The sequence below is a fragment of the Ochotona curzoniae genome, unplaced genomic scaffold (assembly GCF_017591425.1).
Source record: "Ochotona curzoniae isolate NIBS_2020 unplaced genomic scaffold, NIBS_Ocur_1.0 scaffold_3835, whole genome shotgun sequence".
Classification (NCBI taxonomy): Eukaryota; Metazoa; Chordata; class Mammalia; order Lagomorpha; family Ochotonidae; genus Ochotona; species Ochotona curzoniae.
The window spans coordinates 9,015,162-9,040,677 of record NW_024467114.1 but is presented as its reverse complement, the minus strand read 5'-3'; the positions used below and the strand labels follow the sequence as shown (position 1 = coordinate 9,040,677).

The 25,516-nt window shown below is 48.4% G+C and overlaps 1 protein-coding gene across 2 annotated transcripts; it reads left to right on the top strand.

Annotated features, from left to right (window-relative positions):
* The first annotated feature begins 3,969 nt into the window (after positions 1 to 3,969).
* FAM133B (family with sequence similarity 133 member B) lies at positions 3,970 to 23,590 on the top strand. 2 transcript variants are annotated; one of them, XM_040964739.1, is made up of 12 exons: positions 3,970 to 4,083; positions 11,400 to 11,497; positions 13,296 to 13,374; positions 13,889 to 13,963; positions 14,102 to 14,134; positions 14,438 to 14,500; positions 15,234 to 15,326; positions 16,322 to 16,372; positions 18,718 to 18,807; positions 20,176 to 20,223; positions 22,066 to 22,194; positions 22,357 to 23,590. In XM_040964739.1, exons 1-11 carry the CDS (start codon positions 4,060 to 4,062, stop codon positions 22,150 to 22,152), a joined length of 741 nt encoding a protein of 246 aa, XP_040820673.1. In that variant the 5' UTR covers positions 3,970 to 4,059; the 3' UTR covers positions 22,153 to 22,194; positions 22,357 to 23,590. The 2 variants fall into 2 exon arrangements, with proteins under 2 accessions (XP_040820673.1, XP_040820672.1); XM_040964738.1 differs by having other exon boundaries at positions 22,066 to 23,590.
* The last annotated feature ends 1,926 nt before the right edge of the window (positions 23,591 to 25,516 follow it).

Sequence of the window (25,516 nt, the reverse complement as noted above, 5' to 3'; positions counted from 1 at the left end):
ACTCCTTTTCAGGCTCGCAGTGTTTTTAAAAAGTAAGTCGGGGTCCACACTGGCTCAGAGGGCCGAGTCACCACTTAAAAGGCAAGCATCACAATCAGAGGCTTTGTCCCTTCCAATCCAGCTTCCTACTGCTGGGCTTAGGTGGGCAGCAGGAGATGGCCCAGGTGCTTGGGCCCCTGTCATCCACAGGAGAGACCTGGCTGGGGCTCCTGAGTTCTGGCTTCAGCCTGGACCAGTTCTAGCTGTTGAGTCTCAGGGTGAACCAGCTAGTCCAGTAGAAACACTGCAAAAGGAAGGGCCTGAAGTTAGGAAGGGGGCGGGGGAGTTGGCGATTGGCCAGAGTGTACCTGGGACTACTGCTTCCCAGCACAGGGCACAGGTTTGATACACACGCACTTGTCTTCTGTCCAAGCTGCCCATGCAGCACCCACCTGTCATCCAGAGCCTGTGTTGGCAGCGAGAACAACAGGTGCTTGTTTCCGCAAATACAGGCTCCAATGCGCAATGCCCGCTCGTGGCGATCCTGCCACCCTGGTGGGATTCCTGCCCCCTGGCTCGACCCTGGGGAGGCACCAGCAGCATTTAGGAAATAAAGCCACGGAGGAGAGCATGCTGTCCTTGTCCGGACCTTGCTTCTCTGTCCTTCAGACAGCAGTTATAAAGCCGGTGGAATGCAGCGGTGTACTGCTGAGCAGTGAACGGCAGGGAACAGCTGAAGCTCACAACAGAGGAAAACCCAAATGCACTGTGAAAAAGACAGGCAAGGCTGCCTGGGGCCATTTATGAGAGATTTTAGGAAAAGCAAAGTGACAACAAAACAGACTTCTGTTGCTCGGAGCTGGGCAACAGGGAAGCCAGCTGACTGCCGGAGCCTGAGCACTTGGCTGAAGAAGCTGTTCACTTAACGGTGTGTGGGCTCATGAATTGCACACTGATCAAAACTCATCAAACTGAATTTTAAGCTGGTGACTTACGTGTAAACCGTATCTCAATAAAGCTGATTTTTCCAAAAGTGAAGATCCTCTCTATCCGTGCTAACCACGCCAACCTGAGGTCAGCTGGAAGAGGGCTGTGACAGCGCGTGGGTCCTCTCCTGCACAAACTGCCCCACCATGGTGGCAAGCGTTCTCCTTTGTGACTCACCTCCCTGGGAGCTTCCTCCACCTTCATCGTTCAGTGCAAGTGCTCACACAGAATTTGCAAAAGCGCCCTAAAGCTGCTCGGCCTTCGTGACGCAGATGTTCCTTTAAAACACATCCTTGATAATGGTGGAGAGCCAAAGGTGGTATTTACTGTTGATTATTTTTACTCTGTGCAGAAAAAAACAGAAAGGTACCTGAAACCCCACAGAAAAATGGGATTCAAAGACCAGCTGATTTTGGTGCCAGAGGGGGGAAAAGGGGCTTTCAATCCTGTTTTAGAGATGAGTGTGGGATTTGCAAGAGGGAGTGAATTGGAAAAGGATGCCACGTCCCCATACTCAGAGCTCAGCAGGCTATGATGAGGTAGGTACGGGCAAGTCCACTCTGGCCAGGTGTATCCCGGCCGGCAGGTCAGCCGGACAGCCACATGTCACTGAGCTTTTCAGCTGTCGCAGGCTGGGAGGCCTCACTCTACTGGGCTCTGCCTGGGGTGGGCACGTGCCACATCAGTAAAGCCCATCCCGAGTGCCCGAGCTCTAGCTCCAGTTTCCTGCTGGTGCCCACCCTGGGAGGCAGCACTCTGTGGCCTCAGGAACGTGTCTGCCGCCCACCTGGGAGACCTGGACAGAGTGCCCGGCTCCTGGCTTCAGTCTGCTTTGCCTGCAGGAATACAGCCAAGTGGCTTGGACTGGCGCTCAGGGTCCTCCGTCTCCAGCCCTGGCTGGCTGCCGTGCCTGGATGGGTCCCCTTCACTGGCACCCAGGTCGCTCCCACTGTTTGGAACCTGCTTCCCTCCCAGTTTACGCTTGGGAAGTCGGCCGAGGCCCCAACCCACACGGAACGCCCACCCTGGTGGAGGCAGTGCGCAGTGGCAGCATGGCACAACACTTGCTGCTCTCCCCACCTGCCCTGGCGGCCTCAGCTTCGCTTCTCTCCTGAGGCAGGACTTGCAACTATGTACTTGGCTTATCGTCACCTTGTTTTCCCTCATCTGGAAAACAAAATGCAATCTCTTGGCTGCCCGAAGAACGTGTAGGCACAGCACTAGCAGGCCCGGGTTTGTGAGCTGGTCCCAGGCTGCAGGAGCCGGGAGAGCGCGCCTCCCTCCCACAGGAGGCTTCAGAGAGCAGGTGGGCGGAGCTGGCCGCTGTGCAGGCCCTGGACCTCCCCAGGGTTCTCCTCCCCTCCGCCCATGCTCACTGCCTCTCCCCTCTACGACTTTCTGCTCTTAAAGCATTATATATAGTATAGTGAATACTTTAAATATAATCTTTAAATATATTTAAGCTTTAGCTACATTTAAAGTAATCACTATACCATCTAAAACACCCCCAAAGTGTAAGAACGTGAGAGAAGAGGAAATAATACCAAAAGGGGGGGGGGGAAGGGAAGGGAACCGTATCGACAAATACAGGTATATGTGTATTAAAGATATTTTTTGTTAGTTTTACCTCAAAGGCAGAGTTACAGAGCAAGAGAGAGATCTTACATCCACTAGTTCACTCCCCAGATGAATGCAGTGGCCAGAACTGGGCTGGTCCAGAGCTGGGTTCCAGCAGCTTCTTACGGGTCCTCCACGTGGGTGCAGAGACCCAGAGACTTGGGCCATCTTTCACGGCTTTCCCCAGTCATAAGCAGGGAGCTGCATTGTAAGTGGAGCCGCTGGGAATTGAAGCGGTGCCTCTGTGGTATGCCGGTGCTGCATGTGGAGGCTTAGCTTGCTATGCCACATTGTGGATCCCAGGTATATATGTTTATCATGTCAGCGTTGAAAACTTAAGTAAGATCTGCAAAAAAAAAAATAATAATAATAACTAGGGCAGGCATTTGGGACATCCACATCTCAGGGTTCAAGTCCCACCTCTGCCACCCCAGACAGCAGTGGGCGGTCAAGTCCCTGGGTCCCTGCCACCACTAAGCTCCCAGGTCCTGGCTTCCGACCAGCCAGGCTGGCCTACTGTGGACGGCAGTGTCTGCATCTGTCGGATTACCCTTTAAAAGTGGCAACTTACCTTCCAGCCATTCTCTTTTTCCTGCTGGGCATACACAGCAGGCGGTCTTTGGTCAAGGTCTCCAGCCTGTGCAAGGGTCAATTGGAGGAATCAAGGTCTGAGGTGGGATTCACAGGGGAAGGCCAGGTGGGCTACCCAGGGAGACGCACTTTGGTGGTGAGGGGTAGAACATCCAGGGTTGTCCTGGAGTTCGGGAAGCTTCCGGAAGTTTCGAGAAAGACCTTGGCTGCTGAGAAAGCGCAGGAGGGAGAGCAGGATCAGGCAACACGGTATTTTGATGCGTTTAATGCGTTTCCTTTCTCATACCGAGGGAAGTGTCTCCTCCGGCACCCATGTCATCCAGCGTCTGTGCCAATGGCACCACAACAGGACATGCCACGCGGGGCGTGACCAGCATGATCACCAGGCACAGGCCTCAGCTGAAGCTCCCAGCCACCCCGCATGAGGACACAGCACAGGGCGGTTGCTCCAAACTCAGAGTGGAACGATGCCTGGGAGGCACGTGCTGGTATCCAACTTCTAAGACAGTGTCTGAGCCAGCCCTGTGGGCCTGAGGGACTCCAGGGGGACCACATCGGCCTCAGCCTCCACTCTGTGCCCTGCAGGCGCGCTGTCAAGCAGTGCAATCCGGGGAATGAGAACTCCAGGGCATCACCCGAAGCTAAAGCTCCCGTGGGGCCGGCGTGGACCGAAACGCTCGGGGCAGGGCGTGCAGGAGCCCTCCGCGGCGGCAGGGGGCGCTGCGCGGGACGCCGAGGCCGTCGGTCGGCGCCGCGCCGCTCTTTGGGCGCGGTGGGCCGGCGTACGTGCGACGTCGGCGGCAGGGGTGGCGGTGGCGGGCCCAGCTCGGCTGCTCCTGGCGCTTGGTCCGGTTCGGCGTGTGGCTGCGCGCCGGGGCGGGCACCATGGGCAAGCGGGACAATCGGGTGGTGAGTGCCGGGCGGTGACGCGGGGCCGGGCTTGGCGGCGCTCGGAGGGCCGCGGCCGGCGCTCGGGCGTGGAGCCGGGAGAGCCGCGGCCGGAGCGCGGGCGCAGATGCGCGTGCGCCGCGCGCGCTGTTGGCGCCTTGGGGTCCCCGGCGCCGTGGCCGCGCTCCCCTCCTGCTTCCCCGTGCTTCCTCTTCCTCCTCTACCCCGCGCTCCCTCGGCACCTGGGCCCGCTTGGCGCACCTGGAGAGCACCCCGGGTTCGGCAGGTGCTCGGCATCTCCCAGGTGTGGGAGGCCGACTCGGAAGCGACCCCCTCTGCTTGGCACCCAGCAGACCCCTGTGTAAGAATGGGTGGTCGTGCAAAACCTGCTGGCTCCCGGCTCCAGCACGCGCTGGTTTTACGCGGTCGGGAGTTAGAGGATCCGGGGCAAGTTCCCGTGTGTGTGTTTCATGATGACCCCGCAGCCTTTGCAGAGTAGTGGACAGCACGAACGGCTGGACGTTGACAAAGAGCGCTCCCAGGCATGATAAACCTAACTCGTAAATGAAGAATTCAGAGAGACAAAGAGGCCTTAAAAAAAAAAAAAGAGGCAGCGAACAGTGGAACCCTGAGGTGTGTTAGGGCAACAGATTTTGAAAGGCAGGTGTTTGCCGGAGTTCATGAAAAGCGCCTGATGGGAATTAAAGTGTGCGTGCATCTCAGAAGTATCCTGGCACCACAGAAAGGCTGGCAGCTGAATATTTTTTTCTAGGAATTAACTCCTAGCAGAGAAAAAAGAGCCGGTCCCTGCTCACACGGCTGTGGGGGCTTTGGAAAGAGGAGAATCAGTTGAGGTGGCTGTGGAGCCCTGGGGAGCAGGTGGCTGGCCAGGTGCCGAGGGTCAGGGACTAGCAAGGTTGGCTGGCTGCCTAGCAGCTGCTGGGTGGGCCAGAGCACCGTAGGGCTCACTTGGTGAATGAACCAGCTTTTTCCTTGCCTGGGCTGTGAGTTTTTTTGAAATGGCAGCATTCCCCATCTTAAAAAGATTGATTTGCATCTTACCAAAAAAAAAAATTTGGTGTTTGTTTAAGAGGCAGGCAGGCAGGCAGCCCCCATGCACAGGTTCACGTCCCTGAAGCCATACCAGCCAGGTCTCCCGCGGAGTGGCAGGTGCTGTCACCTGCACGGGCACCACCTCGCCAACCACTGCTGTTTGCCTTGCTGTCATCTCAGTGGGAGCCGAGGGGGCCAGGGTGCCAGCTTGAGGAATGCAGTCTCCACGGGTGGCACCCCAATCGCCTCCGAGTGAGGAGCCCCGCGAGGGTTGAGGAGGTAGGGTGTTTGGCCTTGAGTGCGTAGGAAGCACTTGACCTTGGGTGCACTTGCTTACAGAGTCCTGGAATGTTTCATTTTGTCGGAGAAAAGTAGTTTTCACTCTACACATGCATTGAAAGCACATGAAAAGCTGCCGTCGGCTTCATGCTGCAGTGCGCCCCTGTGCTGCCTCCTGCCAGGGCTGTGCTGCCTCCTGCCAGGGCTGTGCTGCCAGCCTGCGGTGGGCTCGGGTGGGCTCGGGTGGGCTCGGGGTGGGAGATCAGAGAGGGACCTCTGGCTTTGCATCTTGCAGGAGGGAAGCTGCGCCCCTGACTTGCCTCATCTGATGGTGCGGTACCTACTAGCTCATGTTACTGTGACTGTATCTGCTAGGACAGTTTTAGGGTCACAGCACAGCTGAGAGGGAAGGGGTACCCGCAACATGTGTTGTTCCCCGCCTGTGAGCTGGCACCCCACCCCAACACGCTGGCTGGCCTCTGTGCATCTTCCATGCAGCCTGGGGCTGTCCCTGGGGCCTGTCGGTGGCTTCCCTGCTCCGCCTTCTCAGCCCTTTCCCCAACCTGCTGATGTTGTGTTGGCTCTGGTTGTACCACAGTAAATCACAGCAATGTTCCTTGTAAAATCTTTTGACACTTTTTGAAATTGCCTCGAACAATTCCAGCTGGCTCTTCAACCGTGGATGGCAGGGTTGCTTTCTAAAGGAGCTCTTACATTTGACAGAACTTTTATACATACACATAAATATGTGTGTGTATACATGTATATATATTTGAAAGGCAGAGTTCAGAGAGGTGGATCTTCCTTGTGCTGCCCCATTGGCCACAGCAGCTGCGCCAGGCCGGAGCCTGGGTGCTGGGGCCTGTCCTCTGCTGCTTTCCCAGATACACAGGAGGGGGCTGGTTTGAAAGTGGAGCAGCTGAGACTTAAACTAGTGGGTCATTTAGGATGCCAGTGCTGCAGAGGGCAGCTTAAACTCATTGTGCCACAGCCCAGGTAGAACAATTGGGAAAGGAAAAAAAACCTTTTTTTAGAAAAGTCTTGGGTTCACAGCAAAATGGAGCAGAGAGAGTAGTTTGCATTTTCCCATATTCTCAGACTCCATGGTTGGCAGCGGCTGGCACCAGGGTAGTGCTTCCGCCCCGTGCACCCTGAAGTTTTAGGTGTCACAGTAGGACTTATTCTTGGTGTTTATGTTATTGAACACTTTAATGGAACATTGTAGTTGTTGAGATTTTTAAATGATGTGAGTTCCTGATGGCAGCCGTCTCTGCCTGCTGTTTCTGGAACTTGGTGTAATGTTCTGAGTTCCTGCCCACTGAGACAGAAGCAGAGCCCTGGTGAAGGCAGCTAAGCAGAAGGCGGTGTGTGCGGTTGTGCAGCCTGTGTCCTTACTGGCTTTGCTACCTGGCTTTTCATGTCTGCCCTGTGAATATCCACGTGGTTCCAACTTGTCCTCCTGAGCTTCAAGCCAACCCATTTTCTTTCACCAAAACTCGTGCTGCATATATTCCGTGTTACCTGCAGATGTTTTGTTACGGAATCACGGAATTTAAAAGGCTGAGCTGGAAGGGCTCATCCCCTTAATGTGAAAGGCGTGATTTGGGGATCATCGTGATGTGACAGGCAGAGCTGGCATCCAGTATTGGTACCAGTTCATATTCTGGCTGTCCTTCTGATTCAGCTCCCTGCTAATGGCCTGAGTGTTTGGGATTCTGCCACCCACCAGGGAGACCCAGATGAAGCTCCTGGCTCCTAGTGTTGGCCTGGCCCAGTGCTGGCACTGTGGCCATGGTGGTGAGCCAGTGAAGGAAAATTTCTAGCTCTCCCTCTCGATTCTTTCAAAATAAACTGTATTTTTCACACTGTTGCATAACTGAAAAAAATTCTTTTGGTAAGTAGTAACTTTTTGTTTTCTTTTTTAAAGATTTATTGTTTATTGGAAAGAGAGATAGAGATACAGAAAGATTTTCCATCCACTGATTCACTCCCAAGTGGCTGCAACAGCCAGAGCTGAGCTGAACTCATCCAAAGCCAGGAGCTTCCTCCAGGTCTCCCCATGGGTGCAGGGTCCCAAGGCTTTGGCCTATCCTCAGCTGACTCCCCCAGGCCACAAGCAGGGAGCTGGATGGGAAGAGGAGCAGCCGGGATTTGAGCTAATGCCCATATGGGATCCTTGTGTGTGCAAGGCAAGGATTTAACCAATAGGCTACCTCGCAGGTCCAATTTTTTGTTTTCATAGCTCTGGACTTGGATGTGTAGTGTGGTATTTGAGACCACTCTTGGGGTCCCTGCGTCCCGTTATGAGTCAGAAGCCCCTGAGACCCCACTGTGGCCCTGCAGCCTGGCCAGCTCCAGCCAGCCATAGGGACAGTTGGGGTTCGTTTTTCACTTTCTGTCTTCCTCCTCCTTTTCCTCCCTCTCACCTTTCAAATAAGTCTGTTTTTAAAAGCATTATTGCTGGGCCCGGCGGCATGGCCTAGCGGCTTAAGTCCTCGCCTTGAATGCCCCGGGATCCCATGTGGGCGCTGGTTCTAATCCCAGCACCTCCACTTCCCATCCAGTTCCCTGCTTGTGGCCTTAAGAAGCAGTTGAGGATGGCCCAAAGCCTTGGGACCCTGCACCCGCATGGGAGACCTGGAAGAAGTTCCTGGATCCTGGCTTCGGATCAGCATAGCCTCAGCCGTTGCGCTCACTTGGGGAGTGAATCATCGGACAGAAGATCTTCCTCTCTGTCTCTCCTCCTCTCTGTATATCTCACTTTCCAATAAATAAATAAATCTTTAAAAAAAATAAATAGATAAAAGCGTTATTGCTTAATGAGTAAGAGCAGACTATCAAGTATTTTGTATGAAGGACTGCATACAAAATGCAGAAATATTTAAAGTGTACTTGATACAGAATGGGAGTAATGTTTATTGTTAAAAGCCTAAAAGCAAAAGTTCCCGTTTCAGCTGTGCGTTAGTAAGTACACCTGAGTTGCCTGTGGTTTGTAGTGCTACCATGTGAGTACACTGCTACACTATTTCCTCTGAAGTAAAAAAGAGTGGTGTATACTTTGGGAAAGCAGATTGACTATAGAAATTAAGATACAGAAACATGTTAATATACTTTTAAGACATATGCTGGAAAAGTTGAAGACTGAAAAGGGTAAATGTTGTCCATGATTCTTAAAAGTTAGAATAAGGGCTGGCTCTGTGGCATAGCAGGTAAAGGCAGTGCCTACAATGCCCACATCCCATATGGACCCTGGGCTCTGTCTTGGCTGCGTCACTTGCAGTCCAGGTCCTGCTAGTGACCTAGGAAAGCAGCAGCAGATGGCTCAAGTGCTAGGCCAACCCTGCCCCCTGTGTGGGAGACCTGGAAGGAGCTCCTGGCTCCTGGCTTCAGTATGGCCCGGTGTGGGCTGTTGCAGCCTTCTGCGCTGTAAGAAGATGGGTATCTCTCTGAGAGATAAGTAAATAAGTCTTTAAGGGGAAGAAAGTGTGATTGATTGGGAGCTTCAGGGCATCCATGTTTATAAAAGAACAGAACTGCAGGGCCAGTGTTGGCATATCAGATCAAGGTGTGTCCCTCCTGTGCCTGATGGAGCTCCCTGCTGCGACACCTGGGAAAGCAGAGCATGACGCCGTGTTTGGGCTCCTGTTCCCACATGGGAGACCCAGGTGAAGCTCCTTGCTGCTGTCTTGCCTGACCCCAGTTCTTGCAGCTGTCTGGGGAATGAACCAGGAGATGGAAGATCATGTCTCCCTCGTTCTGTGTAGCTACCTTTCAGATAAATAAATACGGGTGTGTATCTGCATGTAAAACTGTGCCAGTCTTTGATGTTCATAGTTGATGCCATGTGAACATCTCTGGCATTAGTTCTAGTGTTCATTCTTGGAGGGAAATTGTCAAAAGTTTGTTTTTTCATCCCAAGTAGTAGAAGTAATTTTCCGTATGTATTATTTTGTGGTTGTAAGTTGTTTTTTCTGCTAGAGAAACCAGAAATGTGTGATGGTTGTTGTGAAGATGGGAAATACAGATCTTGTTGTTAAGAGGACAGCACACACATTGTTCTACTTTTGGAATGCCGAATTTTCAGTGTAAGGCCTTATCAGCCTTAATAGTTGTCATTTTCTATCCAAATTCCATTTGTTTGTTTGTTTTAACTTAGTTGAGAGAGAAACAAAGAGAGCTGCATCCACTGCCAGAATTAGGAAGAACATAGATCTATAGTTTCTTCATTGAGCTAAATTATACATAATAAAAAATTTGATTTCTTTTTGTTTAAATTGTTGCCTTCATCAAGAGATCTTTCACGTGCAAGTTCACTGCTGAAATGCATGCAGCAGCCGAGGTTAGGCCAGGTGAAAGCTGGAGCCTAGAGGTCAGCGCTGGGTCCTGGCCTTCCGGCCGCTGCGTCCCGGGGATGGCAGGCACAGCGGCGGAGCTGGGACTCAGAGGAGACGGCCCCGTGAGGGTGCAGGACTCACAAGGAGCTGCCTCACTGCGCGTGTCATACTGAATTCTTAAGTGGGTGGTTCAGTAATGCTAATTTCACTCTGTTACACAGTTACGTGCTGTTCATGTCTAGAACTTTCAGTCATCCTTCAAGATGTTCTAGACACTTCCTGGAGAGGGGAAGTTCAGGGCCATGGGCCACACAAGTTGTAGGATCGTGTAGTCTGGCGTTTCTCAGACAGCCAAAGATGTTACTTGAAATTCGGTAGATCGGAGACAGCCTCATTTTAAGTTGGTAACTGTATGGCCCTTGAGATAAGGAAGGCTCTCCCCGCTGCCAGAGCTCGCCCTGCCTCGGCCACTTCTCCCACTGCCTGCAGTCTCTGGGAGTTTGCTCATCCTGGGTGCCTCGGTGGAGTCCTGCCTGTGGTCTCTCTGGCTTGTTTCATTTAGCACAGTGTGCTGGGGTGCGTCCAGGCTGTAGTGTCTGTCGGGGTGTCATTCCTTTTGCTGACCAATGGCACCGTGTGTGCATCGTATTTGAAATGGCCGCTCACCTTAGGTGGACGGGTATGTTTCTCTGGGGTGTTGTGAGTGCCTCTGTCAGACTTGTATGCCAACTGTTTCTGAGTCCGTTCGGGTCTTTCTGAGTGTGTACCCAGAAGTGGAATCACTGTCCCGTGGTTTGAGGAACCACTGAAGTTTCCGCAGCAGCTGGACCATGTTGTTATTCTTACCTGCACTGCACAGCGTGCCAGTTCCTGCAGCTCCTTGCCAGCAAGAGCCACCCTGATGACTGAGACAGCTTCTTGTTCTGGTTTCGGTTTGCTTTCCCAGATGACTGAACCATTTGGGACATCTCCTGTGCTCACAGGACGTTCACTGTACCTTTGGGACAAATTTCTGTTCACATCATTTGCTCATTTTTTGAATTGGATTGTTTGCAGGGTCTTTTGGTATTGAATTGCTCTGTGCATTTTGAATATTAATCCCGAATTGAATATATGTTTTGCAAATGTTTTCTCCTGTGTTATGAATCATCTTTTATTATTCTGTTGGTATCCCTTGATGTATAGATTTTTTACAAAATTTTATGAAACAGCATGTTTTGTTGCCTTGTAATCTCATTTCTTCTGTTAATTTGCAAATAAAATTGATATCAATATGGCACAGTATTTACTGACATAGGAAATACAGTAGACTAAGTAGCGAATCTAGAGTTTGTTCTTTTCTGGCTTCTTCGAACGTGGTTCTTGTCGTTTACCTGTGCGTGTGGGGTGGCTGCCCTCCCTGCACTGCTGGGCTGGCAGAGTATCACTGTATATTATACTTCATCAGACCTCTGGTGAAAACACACACTCTACAAATAGTGATGTTACTTTTCTTTCAAATTTTCAGGCTTAAATAAAAGGTTAAATTTGTATCTAGCAATGCGGAGTTAGATTGTACTCACTTGGGTATAGGATATATTTGTAACGGAAAGCACTTGGTGAGCCAGTGAGCATTCACATTTTCTGTTTTCGTGGTCTGTGTATTGAATCACTCTCTGTCCTTCTCTCGAGGCCTACATGAACCCCATAGCGATGGCCAGATCCAGGGGTCCAGTCCAGTCCTCAGGGCCGACAATCCAGGATTATCTGAATCGGCCAAGACCTACCTGGTAATTGAGAAAGTTTATCTGCTTTTAACTTTTAAAAGTTTTTTCTTACAATTTTTGTTTTCCAAACAATTTTCAGATAACTTAGGTGAGTCTTTAAAGTGATATTTAATATGCACTTTCTTTTGAGTCTGTGACCCATGTATACAACTCTAGATCAAGCTATGCAGGTAACTTTTTCATGCCAGTCTCCTCTCTATACTGTAACCAGTTGTAACCTTTCAGTGTTATAAACTGTCTGAAATAGTTTATGTGAACGAGGTTATGCTTCATTGAAGTACATAACATCACCAGATGTTAGGTGGAATAATGTTTAGCCTGAGTTCTAGTTGTGTTTCAGTGAGTTAGAAAAACTGAGTGTCCCTGATCTTGTAAATAAAGCATCATAGCGCAGATCATACTGTCTTGAAGGATGTTTTTTGTATAACACTCCTGCAGTGGCAACGGCACGCTTCAAAGTTAGCTTTCCAATCCTGAGCGCCCTGAAGGCAGGAGCTGTGGGTGAAAGGTGCACTTGTATCCCCTAGCAGGTCCTTCCTTAACGTAAGCCTGTCCCCTTCCAGCGTCCTTGAGTGCTGTCCTTAACTGTGCAGCAAGCCGAGTGCCATCGTACTCACACGTAGTGCACTTGCTGTACGTTGGGGAGGGGACGAACCTGAAGGGACCTCTGCCAGCCAGGGCAGTGTGTGCTGCACAGGTCCTGAGGACAACCCTGGGGCTGTCCTCATGGTAGAGTTGGCTGCAGTGCAAGACCAGGCACTATCAGCAGGAGCCTGGGGGGCCCAATCAGAAGGCTGGGGGCAAGCCTTGGAGGGGGTTCAGCACATGTCACAAGGATTATTGCCAACTGGGATCATTGAGGAACTGTAACTTTAGAAAGGGCTGCTCGACTTGTCTTCCTACCCAGAGTCTGACATACTGAGCCTTGATTACCAGACAGGAACTTGGGGCTTTAATGCACCTGGGTAAACCAACTCTGAAGGAATGACCCTTAGTTTGTTGCAGCCCTAGAATTTACTGCTGTAGTCCAGATATCTGTTGGTCCTGTCATCCCCTCAACAAAGTAATTGTTCTTTTTCCAAAAATTTGAAAGGATCATGCTCATTTTTGTCATTTTCAGACTTCACTGCCTTATGAAGATCTTGTATGTGACAATATAATAAAATCTTTGTATCTGTTAATTCCGCTGTATCTGTTGGATTACTGGGTCTAGCAAAGACCAATCTAAGGGTTGGAAGAGAACTGTCGCCCCTACATCACGCAGGGTAATGAGTCACACAAGGTTAATGCATTAGCAAGGAGTTGTGCCAACAGACGCTGCCACCCAGCGACACTAAGTACCCAGCGTTGCAGTGCAGCCGCTGCCTGCTAGGTGCTGCAGTTTCTGATTTCTAAAAGAAAAGCAGGTGTCTGTTTCAACATCATTGTGTGCGTGCACACTGCAGGCCTGTGTGGTCGTTCCCAGGTGCCCCTCCACGGCCAGGCTCCTGAGTGGCCCACGAATTAGCAATCAGGCATGCTGTTTTAGCTGCTCTGTACACCCCGGCTGGTGCGTAATCAGACAGGCAGCTCAGTAATGGAGTGCGGTGATGCCGTGGGGTAGCTCGTGGCTGCCCTTAACCCTGACCCTAATAGCTCAGGGCCTTGTGCAGGTTTCTTCTCTTCTTCAAGCTTCTAGCTTGTTGACATGAACATTTGCAAGATAGCAACATGAAAATGCTTCTGGAACTTTTGTCTTATGTATGAGTGTCCTGATTTAAATCACTTGACAATCAATCCATCTGTGCATCCTGTTTTTAAGGGAAGAAGTAAAAGAGCAACTGGAGAAGAAAAAGAAAGGCTCCAAGGCTTTGGCTGAATTTGAAGAAAAGATGAATGAGGTTTGTACATAGTTCTCAAAATAAGGAATTTTTTTGATAAGATAATTGTTAATAGTAGCTTGGGTTTCAGTGTAGTTCTTGAGGCTCAGAGAGTTCTGTGCTTCAGACGTGTTACTGTTACATTCAGTGCAGATTTCTATGTAAGTGTTCATTTTCTTTTGAAAATACAGAATAATCATCTTGTGGTGGTCTTAGTCATCTCTGTGCCCTCCTCCTTACCCTGAGATTTCCGTAGTGAGGTTTGCTTGTCTTGGAAAAGCGTGCATGAATATTGAACTGTAGTCTGAACTTACTGGGCTTGTGCAGGCCAAAGTCCCCAGCAGCAGCCTGGGCCCCTCTCCTCGGGACACAGTGTTTGGGAGGACCAGAGAGTCCCTTGGGGCTGCAGCGGGGCGCTGGGATGGGGTGGGACGAGAGGAAAGAAAAGAGTAGACGGGTGGTCTTGTAACGCTACAAGGAATGTGTTAGAAGAGGACGGGGAAAGCCCTGATAGCGTGTATAACCTCTTTTGTAGAACTGGAAGAAGGAACTAGAAAAACACAGAGAAAAACTATTAAGTGGAAGTGAAAGTTCATCCAAAAAAAGACAGGTAATACCATTTGAGTTTGTTGCCATTCTTAATCTCATGTTGGGTTTTCATAATAATGCCATATGCTGATATTAATAAATGTGCTTGAAAGCTTCAACAAGTTACATAGCCTTCCACATTTATTTTGTTTCCATTTAGAGAAAGAAAAAAGAAAAGAAGAAATCTGGTAGGGTGAGCAAAATTTTTCCATTTTTGTAACTATTACACTTAAGGTACAAACAAGTAAGAGTAACTGATTTACGAGCACCTGCCACAAGGTCATGTGGACTCTGATGGGTCAGGGCGGGGCTGAGCCTTTGCTCTGATTCAGCCTGGCGGCTGACTGTTCACCACCACTGTGGTCACTTTGTCAAAGGCAGTGGGGGGGGGGATGTCCTGTGTGTCACATATTACTTCAATACATGTTTGAGGGTGTTAGTGACAGACAAAAATTCCCGCATCTCACAAGCTTTAATTGTTTTGTGCTTGGTCAAGTATTCATCTTCTTCTTCATCAAGCTCTGATTCTTCCAGCAGTTCTTCGGATTCTGACGATGAGGTGAGGACCGCTTTGTTTCGTACTTATTTGAAAGGCACAGTTAAGATAGATTTTCCTTCCGCTGGTTCATTGCCCAGATGGCTGCACCAGCTGGTTCTGGGCCAGCCTGGAGCCAGGAGCCAGCAGCTTCTCCAGGTCTCCCAGCGGGAGCAGCTTCCCAAGAACCTGGGCCGACTTCCGCTGCTTTCTCAGGCGCATTAGCAGAGAGCTGGATCAGAAGTGGAACAGCCCGTTCTCAAGCCAGTGCCCAACTGGGATGCCAGCGGTTCAGCTGGCGACTTAACCCAGTGTATCACAACACTGGTCCTCCTCTAATTTCTTTACTATCAGGAGGACCCCTCTTATAAAATAGTTCTTAGAAATCTTTACTTCTGGATTTCCATTATTTATTCATAACTTACATAAAGTACCCACATGAGCAGATAGCTAGATATTTCAATAGTGATGTGAATCTATTCCTTAAATTTCTAAATTTGCTCATTTTTAAAATGTCTGATAAGATGGAGTTTTTAAAAAATTAAATGCTGCCTGATTAGTTGCAGGGATTATATGTGATTCAAAGCTCTTAATTTTATAAGATATTAATGATTATACATTTTGTGTATAAATAATTGTGGAAAAACATGTTTTTAGCTGATCTTCTACAAAATTGTGCTTATTGATAAAGGTTTGACATTAGTTAAATGCTTAAGCAATGCTTTTTACATAACAAGTTTTCAAAAAATTTTTATAGGATAAGAAACAAGGAAAAAAGAGGAAGAAAAAGAAGAGCCATTCACATAGATCTTCTGAGAGCTCCATGTCGGAAACTGAGTCGGACAGTAAGGTAACATCCTGGAGTCCCTGGCGCTCGACACTGGCGGTGTGAAGTCTGCCTGCATTGTGTTGCCCTGACCTCAAAAAGCACACATGTCCATGACTGACTACTTATTGTTTTGCATTTATATAGACTTGTAGTTCAGAGAAGCGTTTGCTCAGGTTATATGATTGGTGTGGGTGTTGGGGCATTACGGGGTGATCTGAGTCTCCTGCTTGACCTGGGTCCTTCCTGCTGCGGCGTGGGTGCCCATGTTCTCCACTGACTGGAGTGTGAATGAGTTGAGTGTGGGGCTTGTCACTTAAAAGGTGGGGTCTTGGTCTGCATCTCCACCACTGGAGTGGATGCCGTTTGTGACCCTGAGCCGCAGTGAGCTCTCGGGAAAGCAGGGCAGCTGGCCCTGCTTTGTACAGTTGTCTCCTGGTCCTCCAGAAGAGACTCTGTAAACGCTGGCTTTCTCTTTGTCTTAGAAAGCAGAGCGGTGGTTACTGAGTTTCTGCTGCCTTTTGAGTCAGCACTGTTCCGAACGTGTGACTGTATGCTCATTTGACCCTGCTGACACATATTTGAAGTAGTTATTTGTTGATCCATTGTGTGGGTATGTAAACTGAGACCCAAAGGAGTTTAGTAGCCAGGAGGAAGTGATTTGGAGGTGGAAGTACTGCCCCTGCTCCCCATGGGGAGTGTGGACAGATTGGCAGATGAGCACCGTGACCCGCAGCTGCAGTACATGGGACCATAGGAGGGGAAGTCGTGTTTGAAAAGAAGCTACGCGGAGTGTTCCAGGTAGCATCTGTCAGGTTAGGCAGAGGTAGATGTTCTACAGCTAAGTGAATCAAGAAGCCTGCTTGCTTCTAAGCAAATACATGGTTATGTACATTTCTTGTCCATTATCAGAGTAATATGCTAGAGTAAACTTTAACATCGAGCAGATCACTTTCGGTGTTTTTGTCCTTGTTCTATAGTAATTTGCATTTAAAGTTTATCTGTATGTTTTTGTTTAGGACAGTTTAAAAAAGAAAAAGAAATCAAAGGATGCAACTGAGAAAGAAAAGGTAACTGCTTTTTTTATATTGCTTTAAGGTGGCCTGTCACATAATATATGGGTCAGTAAAGTGACAGTAACATATCTTTTTAAGAGATTTATTACTTTGGCTTTTATGGTATTTTATGATAATTTAAGGAAATTTTTAAGGAAGTCTTTTTGGATTTATTTCTGAAAGTAAAAGATGAAAATATTTCTTATACAGACTTTGAATTTGTTTAGATTAACTCAGACTAAAAATGAAAGCCTCTTTTAATTAAAAAAAAACATGGACTTCTATTTCAAATTTAGTGTACCATAGGCAGATTTTAAGTTTTTATACCATTATAAAGAGATTTCTGTAGCTATGACTTGTCTATACTCAGTGCTAAAGTTTATCCCATCCCCCAAGTTTCTTTTTGGTATTTAAAAGTTTTTTCTTAGAATCAGTTACTAAAGCATAAAACCCTAAAAGAAAATGGAGCATGCATGCTTGTGTCACCATATTTCATTCTGTTTTTCATAGTTCGTTTAAAAACGAGTTGAAAACTGCTGTATACTGTTGACCATTTGTAAGTTAAAGCTCAGTAATATTTATTGTATTTCCAAGATTGCACAAACTCCATTTTGGAGCCTTTCTTCAGGCGCGTGCCCCTTAGGGGGTCTTCCTCCATCCTCCCCCCTCGTCGTTGGAAGCACCTGTGTGCTTGTCTGCGCTTCCCTCTTCCGGATAGATCATTGCAGCTATCCTTTTTTTTCTTTTTTAGATTTATTTAATTTATCTGAAAGGCATAGTTCAAAGATAGAGGTGTTCCATCCTCTGGTCCGTTCCCCAAATGTCTGACAGCCACGGGTGGGCCAAGCTGAAGCCAGGAACTGGGAGCTTCTCCTGGGTTTTCCTTGTGGGAGCAGGGGCCCAAGCACTGGGCTGTCTTGCACTGCTCCTTCAGGTGCAGTAGCAAGCAACTGGAGCAGTAGCGGAACAGCGGGGACTCAAACCAGAATCCAGATGGGATGCTGGCGCTGAGGTGACAGATAATGCACTGCTCCACAGTGCGGGTCCTACCACTGGACTTTCCAGTTAGTGTAATGTCCTGATTGAAACACGCAGTCTGCGCTTGCGCAAAGCGGCATTTGTATGTATATACTGTGTGTGTCCACTCATTTGTCTGTTGATGAATATTTGGGTTGCTTTCTGCCTTTTCACTACTATAAATAATTCTGTTGTCAGCTTATTTATGAACATGTCGGGTGTCTGTCAGTGTTTACTATTAGGTGTATTAACTGTGAACAGTTCAAATCCGTTTACAAGAAAAAAAAAATTAAAGCATTAGAGAAAACATCCATCCTGACCCAGGTTCAGTTAATTCAAAGAATTCAATAAATGCATGTGATTTGTCTACTAAAGATTTACTCGTTTATTTGAAAGACAGATTTACAAAAAGGGGAAGATGCAGAAAGGTCTGTCCATCTCCTGGTCTGCTCTCCAGGGGCCTCGGCAGCAGAACTGGGCCAGGCAGGAGCCAGAGGCTTCGTCGAGTCTCCCACGTGGGTGACACGGACCCAGGCCCTTGGGCCATGAGCTACATCTTTCCCAGGTGCATCCGCAGCCAGGACTTGGAACTGGTACCCATGTGGGATGCAGTGATACAGGCAGGAGCTTAACATTGCTGCATGACATGTGCGTGGTCCACAAATAGCAAACATGTATGTAAAATTAGGAGCAGGCATTAGCTCAAACTTTGCATTTGTGATTTAGCTACTTTTTGTTATAGTGGACGTTTATAGCTTAAACCGAAAGAATCAACCTGTGCACAGAAACCAAACAAAATCACCTGTAATTTACACATAGAGATCCTAGTTTGATTTTCCTGTGTGTTTCCAGCAAGTCTGATGACATTTAAGTGCTTGCTTTGGCGGGTTTCAGGTCCCCGCGTACCACCGGTCTTGCTTCTTTCTCAGAGTTAGTAACTTTCTCAGCATGAATGTGACTACACTTCAAGGCACTGAAGGAAGTGTTTGCACAGGTCACTTAGACCGTTTGGATGATTTGCCTGCTGATTTTCTTTTCAGCAGGGTTGTCTGCTCCAACTCTGAGTAGAAAAAAAGCAAAAAGAATTAGAACATCAAGAACCTCAATGTTATATTGGCTACATGTAAGAAAACAAGCACACTTCTACATCAGGATGACCACGTTTATTTCTGCATTATTGGATAAAAATGTTGCTATATTGTAATTAAAGGCATAAACTTAGACATTTCTAAAATTAGAATGAATATGAAAATTGGAACAGTGATTAAGAAGAACTTAGAAACAAATTTGTTTGGTTTAGGATTACATGTTTTATGTGAAGATATTTGTGTTTTTATCTATAGGACATCAAAGGACTCAGCAAGAAAAGAAAGACGCATCCTGAGGAGAGGCCTTTGTCGTCGGAATCGTCAGAACCAGATTATATTGAGGAGGTGAGTGTATAATCAAATCCTTTTCATAGTGTTCTTGGTTTAATAAATATAAATTAGTAAAAACAAATGCTTCATAAATATCTCATATGACAAAAGATAAGCAGCCTGTGGTGAAGTTAGCCCTTTTGCAGCAGGTTGCTGTTTGCACCTGCCTTCCCAGGTTGAGGTGTTCTAGTCTTCCCCAGTCTCTGCTGTGTCCCGCTCTGATCTCGATCACCTGGAGTGCTACACGAGTCACTGCCCTGAAGACCAAGCCCTTCCTCATCCAGTTACCTGCAGCATCGCACACACTCCCTCAGCTCAGCCGACGCTGTTCTTGCTTTTGTTTTGCTTTTGAACTGTGATTTGGGGGACCATAAAGTGGTAAGGTACGGCAGAAATGTGGCCGTAGCTCGGCTTCCCTGTCTACAATGCAGGCCCTCACGGGGGTCTCCTCAGCTCAGGCAGCTTCATGTCATGTTCTGTGCACTGTGGCTGATAGAGCTTCTTCCCAGGGAACTTCAGACTCAGCTTTGAAAAAAAGACTTTGTCAAACTGTTTTTATTAAGAAAACTAAAAGGAACTTGAAGCTACAGAGCGGTGCCTGGGATGCAGGAAGGTGGTGCCTGCGGTTTACATCGTTCCAAGTTCTTGCTGTTGCCAGGACATCACGCCTGACCTTGCACCAGGGCACTGGCTTTTGAAGTTGCAGCTTTCTTTCTAGATGAACATATCAGCCCCGACACTAGAACTGGCCAGTGGAGCTGGCCCCGGGTTCCGAGTGGTGGTGGGAGCCGACTGCAGCAAGCTGTCTCCTGCTCCCGTCTCCTGTGTTCCAGCTTCCCCCAGCCAGCCCTGCTTGGCCCCTCAGGCACTTCTGTCCCCCATCACCTCCGTGCCCCTCGGTCTCAGTTCTCTTTTTTTATGACTTTGTTGTACATTGGCGGCACAGTGCCTGGGTTTCTGGTTTTGTTTTAGTTCACCCCCAGTTGGTCACAGTGGCTAGAGCTGGGCCAAGCCTAGGAGACAGTGGCTCACGCCGTTGGTTCCCTGCTGCTCAGGGTGGGGACATGGATTGGGCCTGCCCCGCCACCCCCGGGCATCTGTAACCACACATGAGACAGGTGTCGAGTGTAGCACCAGTGTCCTGGGCATTTCCCCTTGAGGGTAGATGATGAAACCAGGTAGCATTCAGATGTTGGTCTGATTTCGGGGCTCATGTTTTACAAATATTTCTCATTAAAATACAAGAATTTAAAATGCCGTGTGAATTTCAAATTGTTTTCTACATATAGATTTGGAAGATGTAAGATGTATTAGAATGAAGGAAAAATGCATTGAGTACAAATTTACAAACTTCAGTTTTACATAAATATTTGAATTTTTCAGGTGCGAGCAAAAAAGAAGAAAAGCAGTGAAGAACAAGAAAAAGCAACAGCAAGTATCTCTTATTTCTACACGACACAGGGTGGCTGCTTGGGTTTGCCATCTAGCAGGCTGTGGAGAAGTGTGTTGGGTTGATTAGGGCACCTGGAAAGGCGTGGTGGTTGGCAGTTTGACCCGCTCATGGGTTGGAATCAGATTGGCCCCGAGAAAGGAAGAGGCTGGGCCTGAGCAGCTCCAGCTCCCCTTAGGATGTCACCATCAGTAATGCAAGTCAAACTTATTTGAAAGGCAGACTTAGGGAGAATCAGGCTTTCCACTGCTGAGAAGGAAGTGATCTCCCTGCAGGTCCACTTGCCAAATGCCCACAGCAGTCACAGGCAGTCCAGGCTGGAGCCAGGAGCCAGCGCCTCCATCCTGGTCTCCCACCTGAAAGGGCCCAAGGCCCAGGATTTGGACTGTCCATTGTTGCCAGATGTATCAGCAGAGAGCTGGACTGGAAGTGGAGCAGCTGGGACTGGTACTCACAGTCTGATGTGGGATACCAGGCATCTTACTACACTGTGCCACTACTAACCCCAACACCAGGGAACCCAGTTTTGTTTCAAGACAGATACAAACAGAGCTTGCGCCCTCTGGTGGACTGAGTGTCTGCAGCAGCCGCAGGCCAGGCAGAAGCAGGAACACCATGCAGGTCTCCCTGTGGGCCATAGGGGCTGTGTCACCTGAGCCATCACTGCCACTTCCAAGGTGGCCATCAGCGGGACGCTGGAAAGAAGTGTCGTGGTAACTAGATCTGAACATGCCTGCTGGACGAACCAAGAAGAGCAGCTAATGAGACTGGTGTTCAGTAGAATTTAAAGCTGGGCCAGTATAGGCAATGAAAGTAAGGTGACCCCTGAGCAGTCTAAGCAAGGAACAGCCAGCAGGGGAATAAAGAGGTCTCTGAAGGAGACCAGCAGAGGAGGAACCTGCTTGGCTACAGCCTGTCCCTCAGTGGTGTGCAGTGTTGAACTCTTCATAAAATTCCGTGTGTATTAAACGTACATTGGAAAACAGACTGGTGACAGGTAGCTTGGTGTCTCCAAATGGTAGAAGCCTTCTAGAGAGACATGCTTGACATTGAGGCAGATGAGCTGGTGAGGAAGCCCGCATGGCTGGAAGGCAGCAGAGCGTTGCCCAGGTACTTTGTTGGAGTCCCTGCCACATGGGAGACTAGGACCAAGTTCTGGCTTCATCCTGATAAAGCAAACAATGGAAGATCTCTCTCTTTTCTGTCTTTCAAATATCAAAAGAAAAAAAATATAATTCATGAAATGTAGCAGTTTGGAGGATGAGTCCATTGAATTAATTTAATACAGAAAGTTTTGTTAGAAGCTATGTTAAGGGGTCAGCGCGGTGGCCTAGTGGCTGGAGTTCTTGCCGTGCACGCACTGGGATCCCATATGGGCACAGTTCATATCCCGGCAGCCCCGCTTCCCATCCAGCTCCCTGCTTGTGGCTTGGGAGGGGAGTCAAGGACAGCCCAAAGCTTTGGAGCCTTACACCTGTGTGGGAGATCTGGAAGAAGTTCCTGGCTCCTGGCTTCAGATTGGCTCAGCTCCAGCCGTTGCGGTTACTTGGGGAGTGAATAAACAGATGGAAGATCTTCTCTGTCTCTCCTCCTCTCTGTGTTTCTGACTTTGCAATTTAAAAAAAAATCTTTTTAAGAAAAAGAAGCCATGTTAATACATTAATGACTTAGGAGTCTGTGAAGACTTGATGAAAAATGTTTTGAACAATTTTCTTGGTTGTGTGCATGGTTTGAAATGTAGTTGCTTAGAAGTACCATAGTAAAGATGGCTTTAGTTTGCCTATTTTCATGTAGTAATATGTTACACACGGTTGTCTTCACAGGAAAAAACAAAAAAGAAAAAGAAGCATAAGAAACACAGTAAGAAGAAGAAAAAGAAGGCTGCGAGTTCAAGTCCTGACTCACCGTAGCATCAAAACCGATCAGGATCCCTTATAAAGAAAGTGCAATGTGTAAGGAAATTCCAGCTGTGAAAACCATGGCGTAGTTAGTACAATGCATGACTTCCCTTGTTCTTAGAATCGCTCCTGGACTGTTGGGTGGCCGCTCCGATGCCACTGCGTGCAAGGGCGTGACTGCTGCCCGCTGCCTGACACCTGTTTTCTCCCTTCCAGCGCTTGGCAACTCTGGGAGCTCAAACACTGCAGTCATACCTAGTGACTCAGATACTTGGGAATGAAGCTAATAACTTTGACTAAACCTATCTAGCAGTGAATCGACAGAAACACTCTGGGTATGTCTCTAAGATGTAATTGGAAATGACCAGATGATTCTAGATCAATTTTTGAGTAGGGTTTCTATTGATATTCCAGAATCCTTACTCTGTAGATAAGTGTATTTTAATTTTGCCCCTTGTATACTTGTACTTTCCTGGGGAATGAACTTTGGGGGGTTGGAGGGGGGTTGCTATCTCTTTAGCTAGCAGAATAGTGTGCCTTGGGTCCTCCACATGTCCTCCTGTGGATACAGTAGCCATGCCTCACCGGGAAGGCCTCACGGGGAAGGTGGGCTGCAGCCAGCCTCGCCCTGAGCCTCGGGCGCTGCTCTGGGTGCCACGGAGAAGCAGCCCGGGCAGCCCAGAATGCCCTGTCTCTGGGACGGCCCTCCACTTGACAGTAATTGAACACTTTAGCATTAAAAGGTTTGCCGTTTGAATTGATTTTGACATCACTTTGGCTTTGGAGAGGAAGCATTTCAAATAGACACTGGTACTTTTTGAACTTGATAGCTAAAGATTCTAAAACGCATGTTTTTATATTAAGTTTTAACCAGTCAAGAAAATTTCATGTAACCAGTAGTAGTTGCTTCTTTTTTGTATGACTTTTACTTAGGCTGCAATGTAAAGCTTTTGGTAACTCCTTACTCTGCCTTTCTTAAGTTCATTAGTACGTTTAATGGCACCTTGCCAAGATACTTAGCATGTATAAAGCAGGATTTTCTTTTCTTTTTTAACAGCTTCATATTGAAGCTGGGACTTAACCATAAACAAGTTGAGTGGCAGGCTGAAATGCTGTGGTTTTGTTACATAAAGCTGTTGCCAGAATCTTAGTAAACAAAATATTTTAAAAGCGTGTTGTCTTTGTATATTAATAAATTATGACAGGTTAAATTTAAGAATTTCATTATTGTTCATCCTGTCTTTTACTAAGATTTTGTGCCTCACATCTCCTGCTGAATTGTTTATTAGGAATGTTAAACGAAATTTACCTATCATTTTCACTTTACATTTTTATATAATCAGGTGACAATGAACTAGAACTTGATTTGCAATTCTGCCTGTTACAGAGGGTGTACTGATCACAGTGGTGTATGCATGGCAAGAGGCTGAATAAAGAGCTATTTTACTTACCCAGCTGTGTTCTTAACTCCCTGGGGGTGCCAGGGAAGATCTGAAGACAGGCAACGCTGTTAAGTAGTTGGCAGATAAAGACATCCCTAAGGCTTAGCTGTAAAGTATAACATTTTTTGAGAAATTCCTTTAACTTTTATGCTTGGAGCTACATACTCTTTCCTAATAAAAGTGATTTATTCTTCTATTCTCTTGAATGCAAGAACTATTTGAAGACTGCCTTGTGTCGAATAGAAGCCTCAGAATCCTTGCTGGTGAGGGAGGGAGCAGGTCTGCCCACGGGGCGTGGGGCCCCGCAGGACCGGTGAGCTTGCCAGTGTTCTCTGCAGACTTCCCCTGCCTGGAACCTCTAACAGTCTCCCAGTAAGGTGTGGAGGGTGTATTCCAAAGTTACTGCAGTGTGCAAGTTCAAGTCTTCCCCTCCAGACTGCCCTTGCCCTTGAGTAGTTCTATGCCAGTTTTACAAGCACAAGCCATGTGGTTTAGATGCTGCAGCTGGGTAACAATTGGATGAGTATCTGGACGGAAAGTTGGCTTTATCCCTGTGCTACCTCTTTATTTTTGATTAGTTGAGTCTAATTTTGGATAGTACGCATAGTTCAGTTGAAGGAATGGCAAAGCAACCTTGTTATCAGCTAATTCATTCCTCAAATGCTTCCAACAGCCATGGCCAGGCTATACCCAACGCAGGGGCGAGCAGGCCCGGTGACATGGGCGGTGGCTTGCTGGAGCGTACGCAAGCAGAAAGCTGGGCAGAAACAAGCAGGGCTCTGACGGAGATGCCAGCACCTGTCGCCTGCCACCTGGACGTGCCGTGAAGGGACTTTTCCTCTGTCCAGATAGAAGACGCAACCAGTTTGGGGCAGGACCACCACAGCTGGGGCTGGAGTCCCCCAAAGACCTCACAGGGACGGGAGAGCACCACAGGCTATGTAGTAAGATTGCTGAAGGGTGAACGCAGTGCCTGCACCCCGGCACAGGAAAGGATGAGCTGATGGAGGGAGAGACGACACCGGAGGGGCCGAAGGGGGGGCTGGTGGGGACAGAGTCTCACGAGGGCATGTGGTCAGGTTTTGACGGGGGCGGGGAGGACAGTGGCTAGAGAGAAGCCTGCCCATGCAGCTCTCTCCCAATCAGCTCACACAGCTCTCACGGTCTGGCTGCATCCTCCCAGCCATGCCTGTTGGAGAGCGGGCCACAGCCCCTCGCAGGTTAGCTTTGTTTGTTTTGTTGCTGTGCTGTTTCACTCCCCAAAAGCCTGCAATAGCCAGAGCGGAAGTAGGCCAATGCCAGGAGCCCAGAACTCGCCCCCATCCAACTGTCGAGACGTGCCCTGAGCCATCACCTGCTGCCTCCCAGGTGCGCACTGGCAGAGCTGCCACCTGAACCCAGACACCTGTTGGATCGGGACGTCTCCAGTGGCATCTTATTTTTAAGATTTATTTTATTTTTGTCACAAAGTCAGATATACAGAGATCTTCCGTCTGATGATTCACTCCCCAAGTGACCACATAGGTCACTGCTGCGCTGATCAGGAGCCAGGAACTTCTTCCAGGTCTCCCACGTGGGTGCAGGGTCCCAAGGCTTTAGGCCATCCTGACTGCTTTCCCAGGCCACAAGCAGGGAGCTGGATGGGAAGTGGAGCTGCTGGGATTAGAACTGGTACCCATATGGGATCCCGGCATGTTCAAGGCGAGGACTTTAGCTGATAGGCCACGCCGTCGGGCCCCCTCCAGTGGCTCTTAACCACTGCATGAACTCCTCACCCCGTTATTTCAGTCAGTAAAGGCAATGGAATTGCCTGGGCATACTTGGATTTGGGATGATGTGCTCTGCTGATGGAAAAAAAAAAAGCCACAACCGGGCCCGGCGCGGTGGCGCAAGCGGTTAGGTCCTCGCCTAGCACGCCCGGGATCCCATATGGG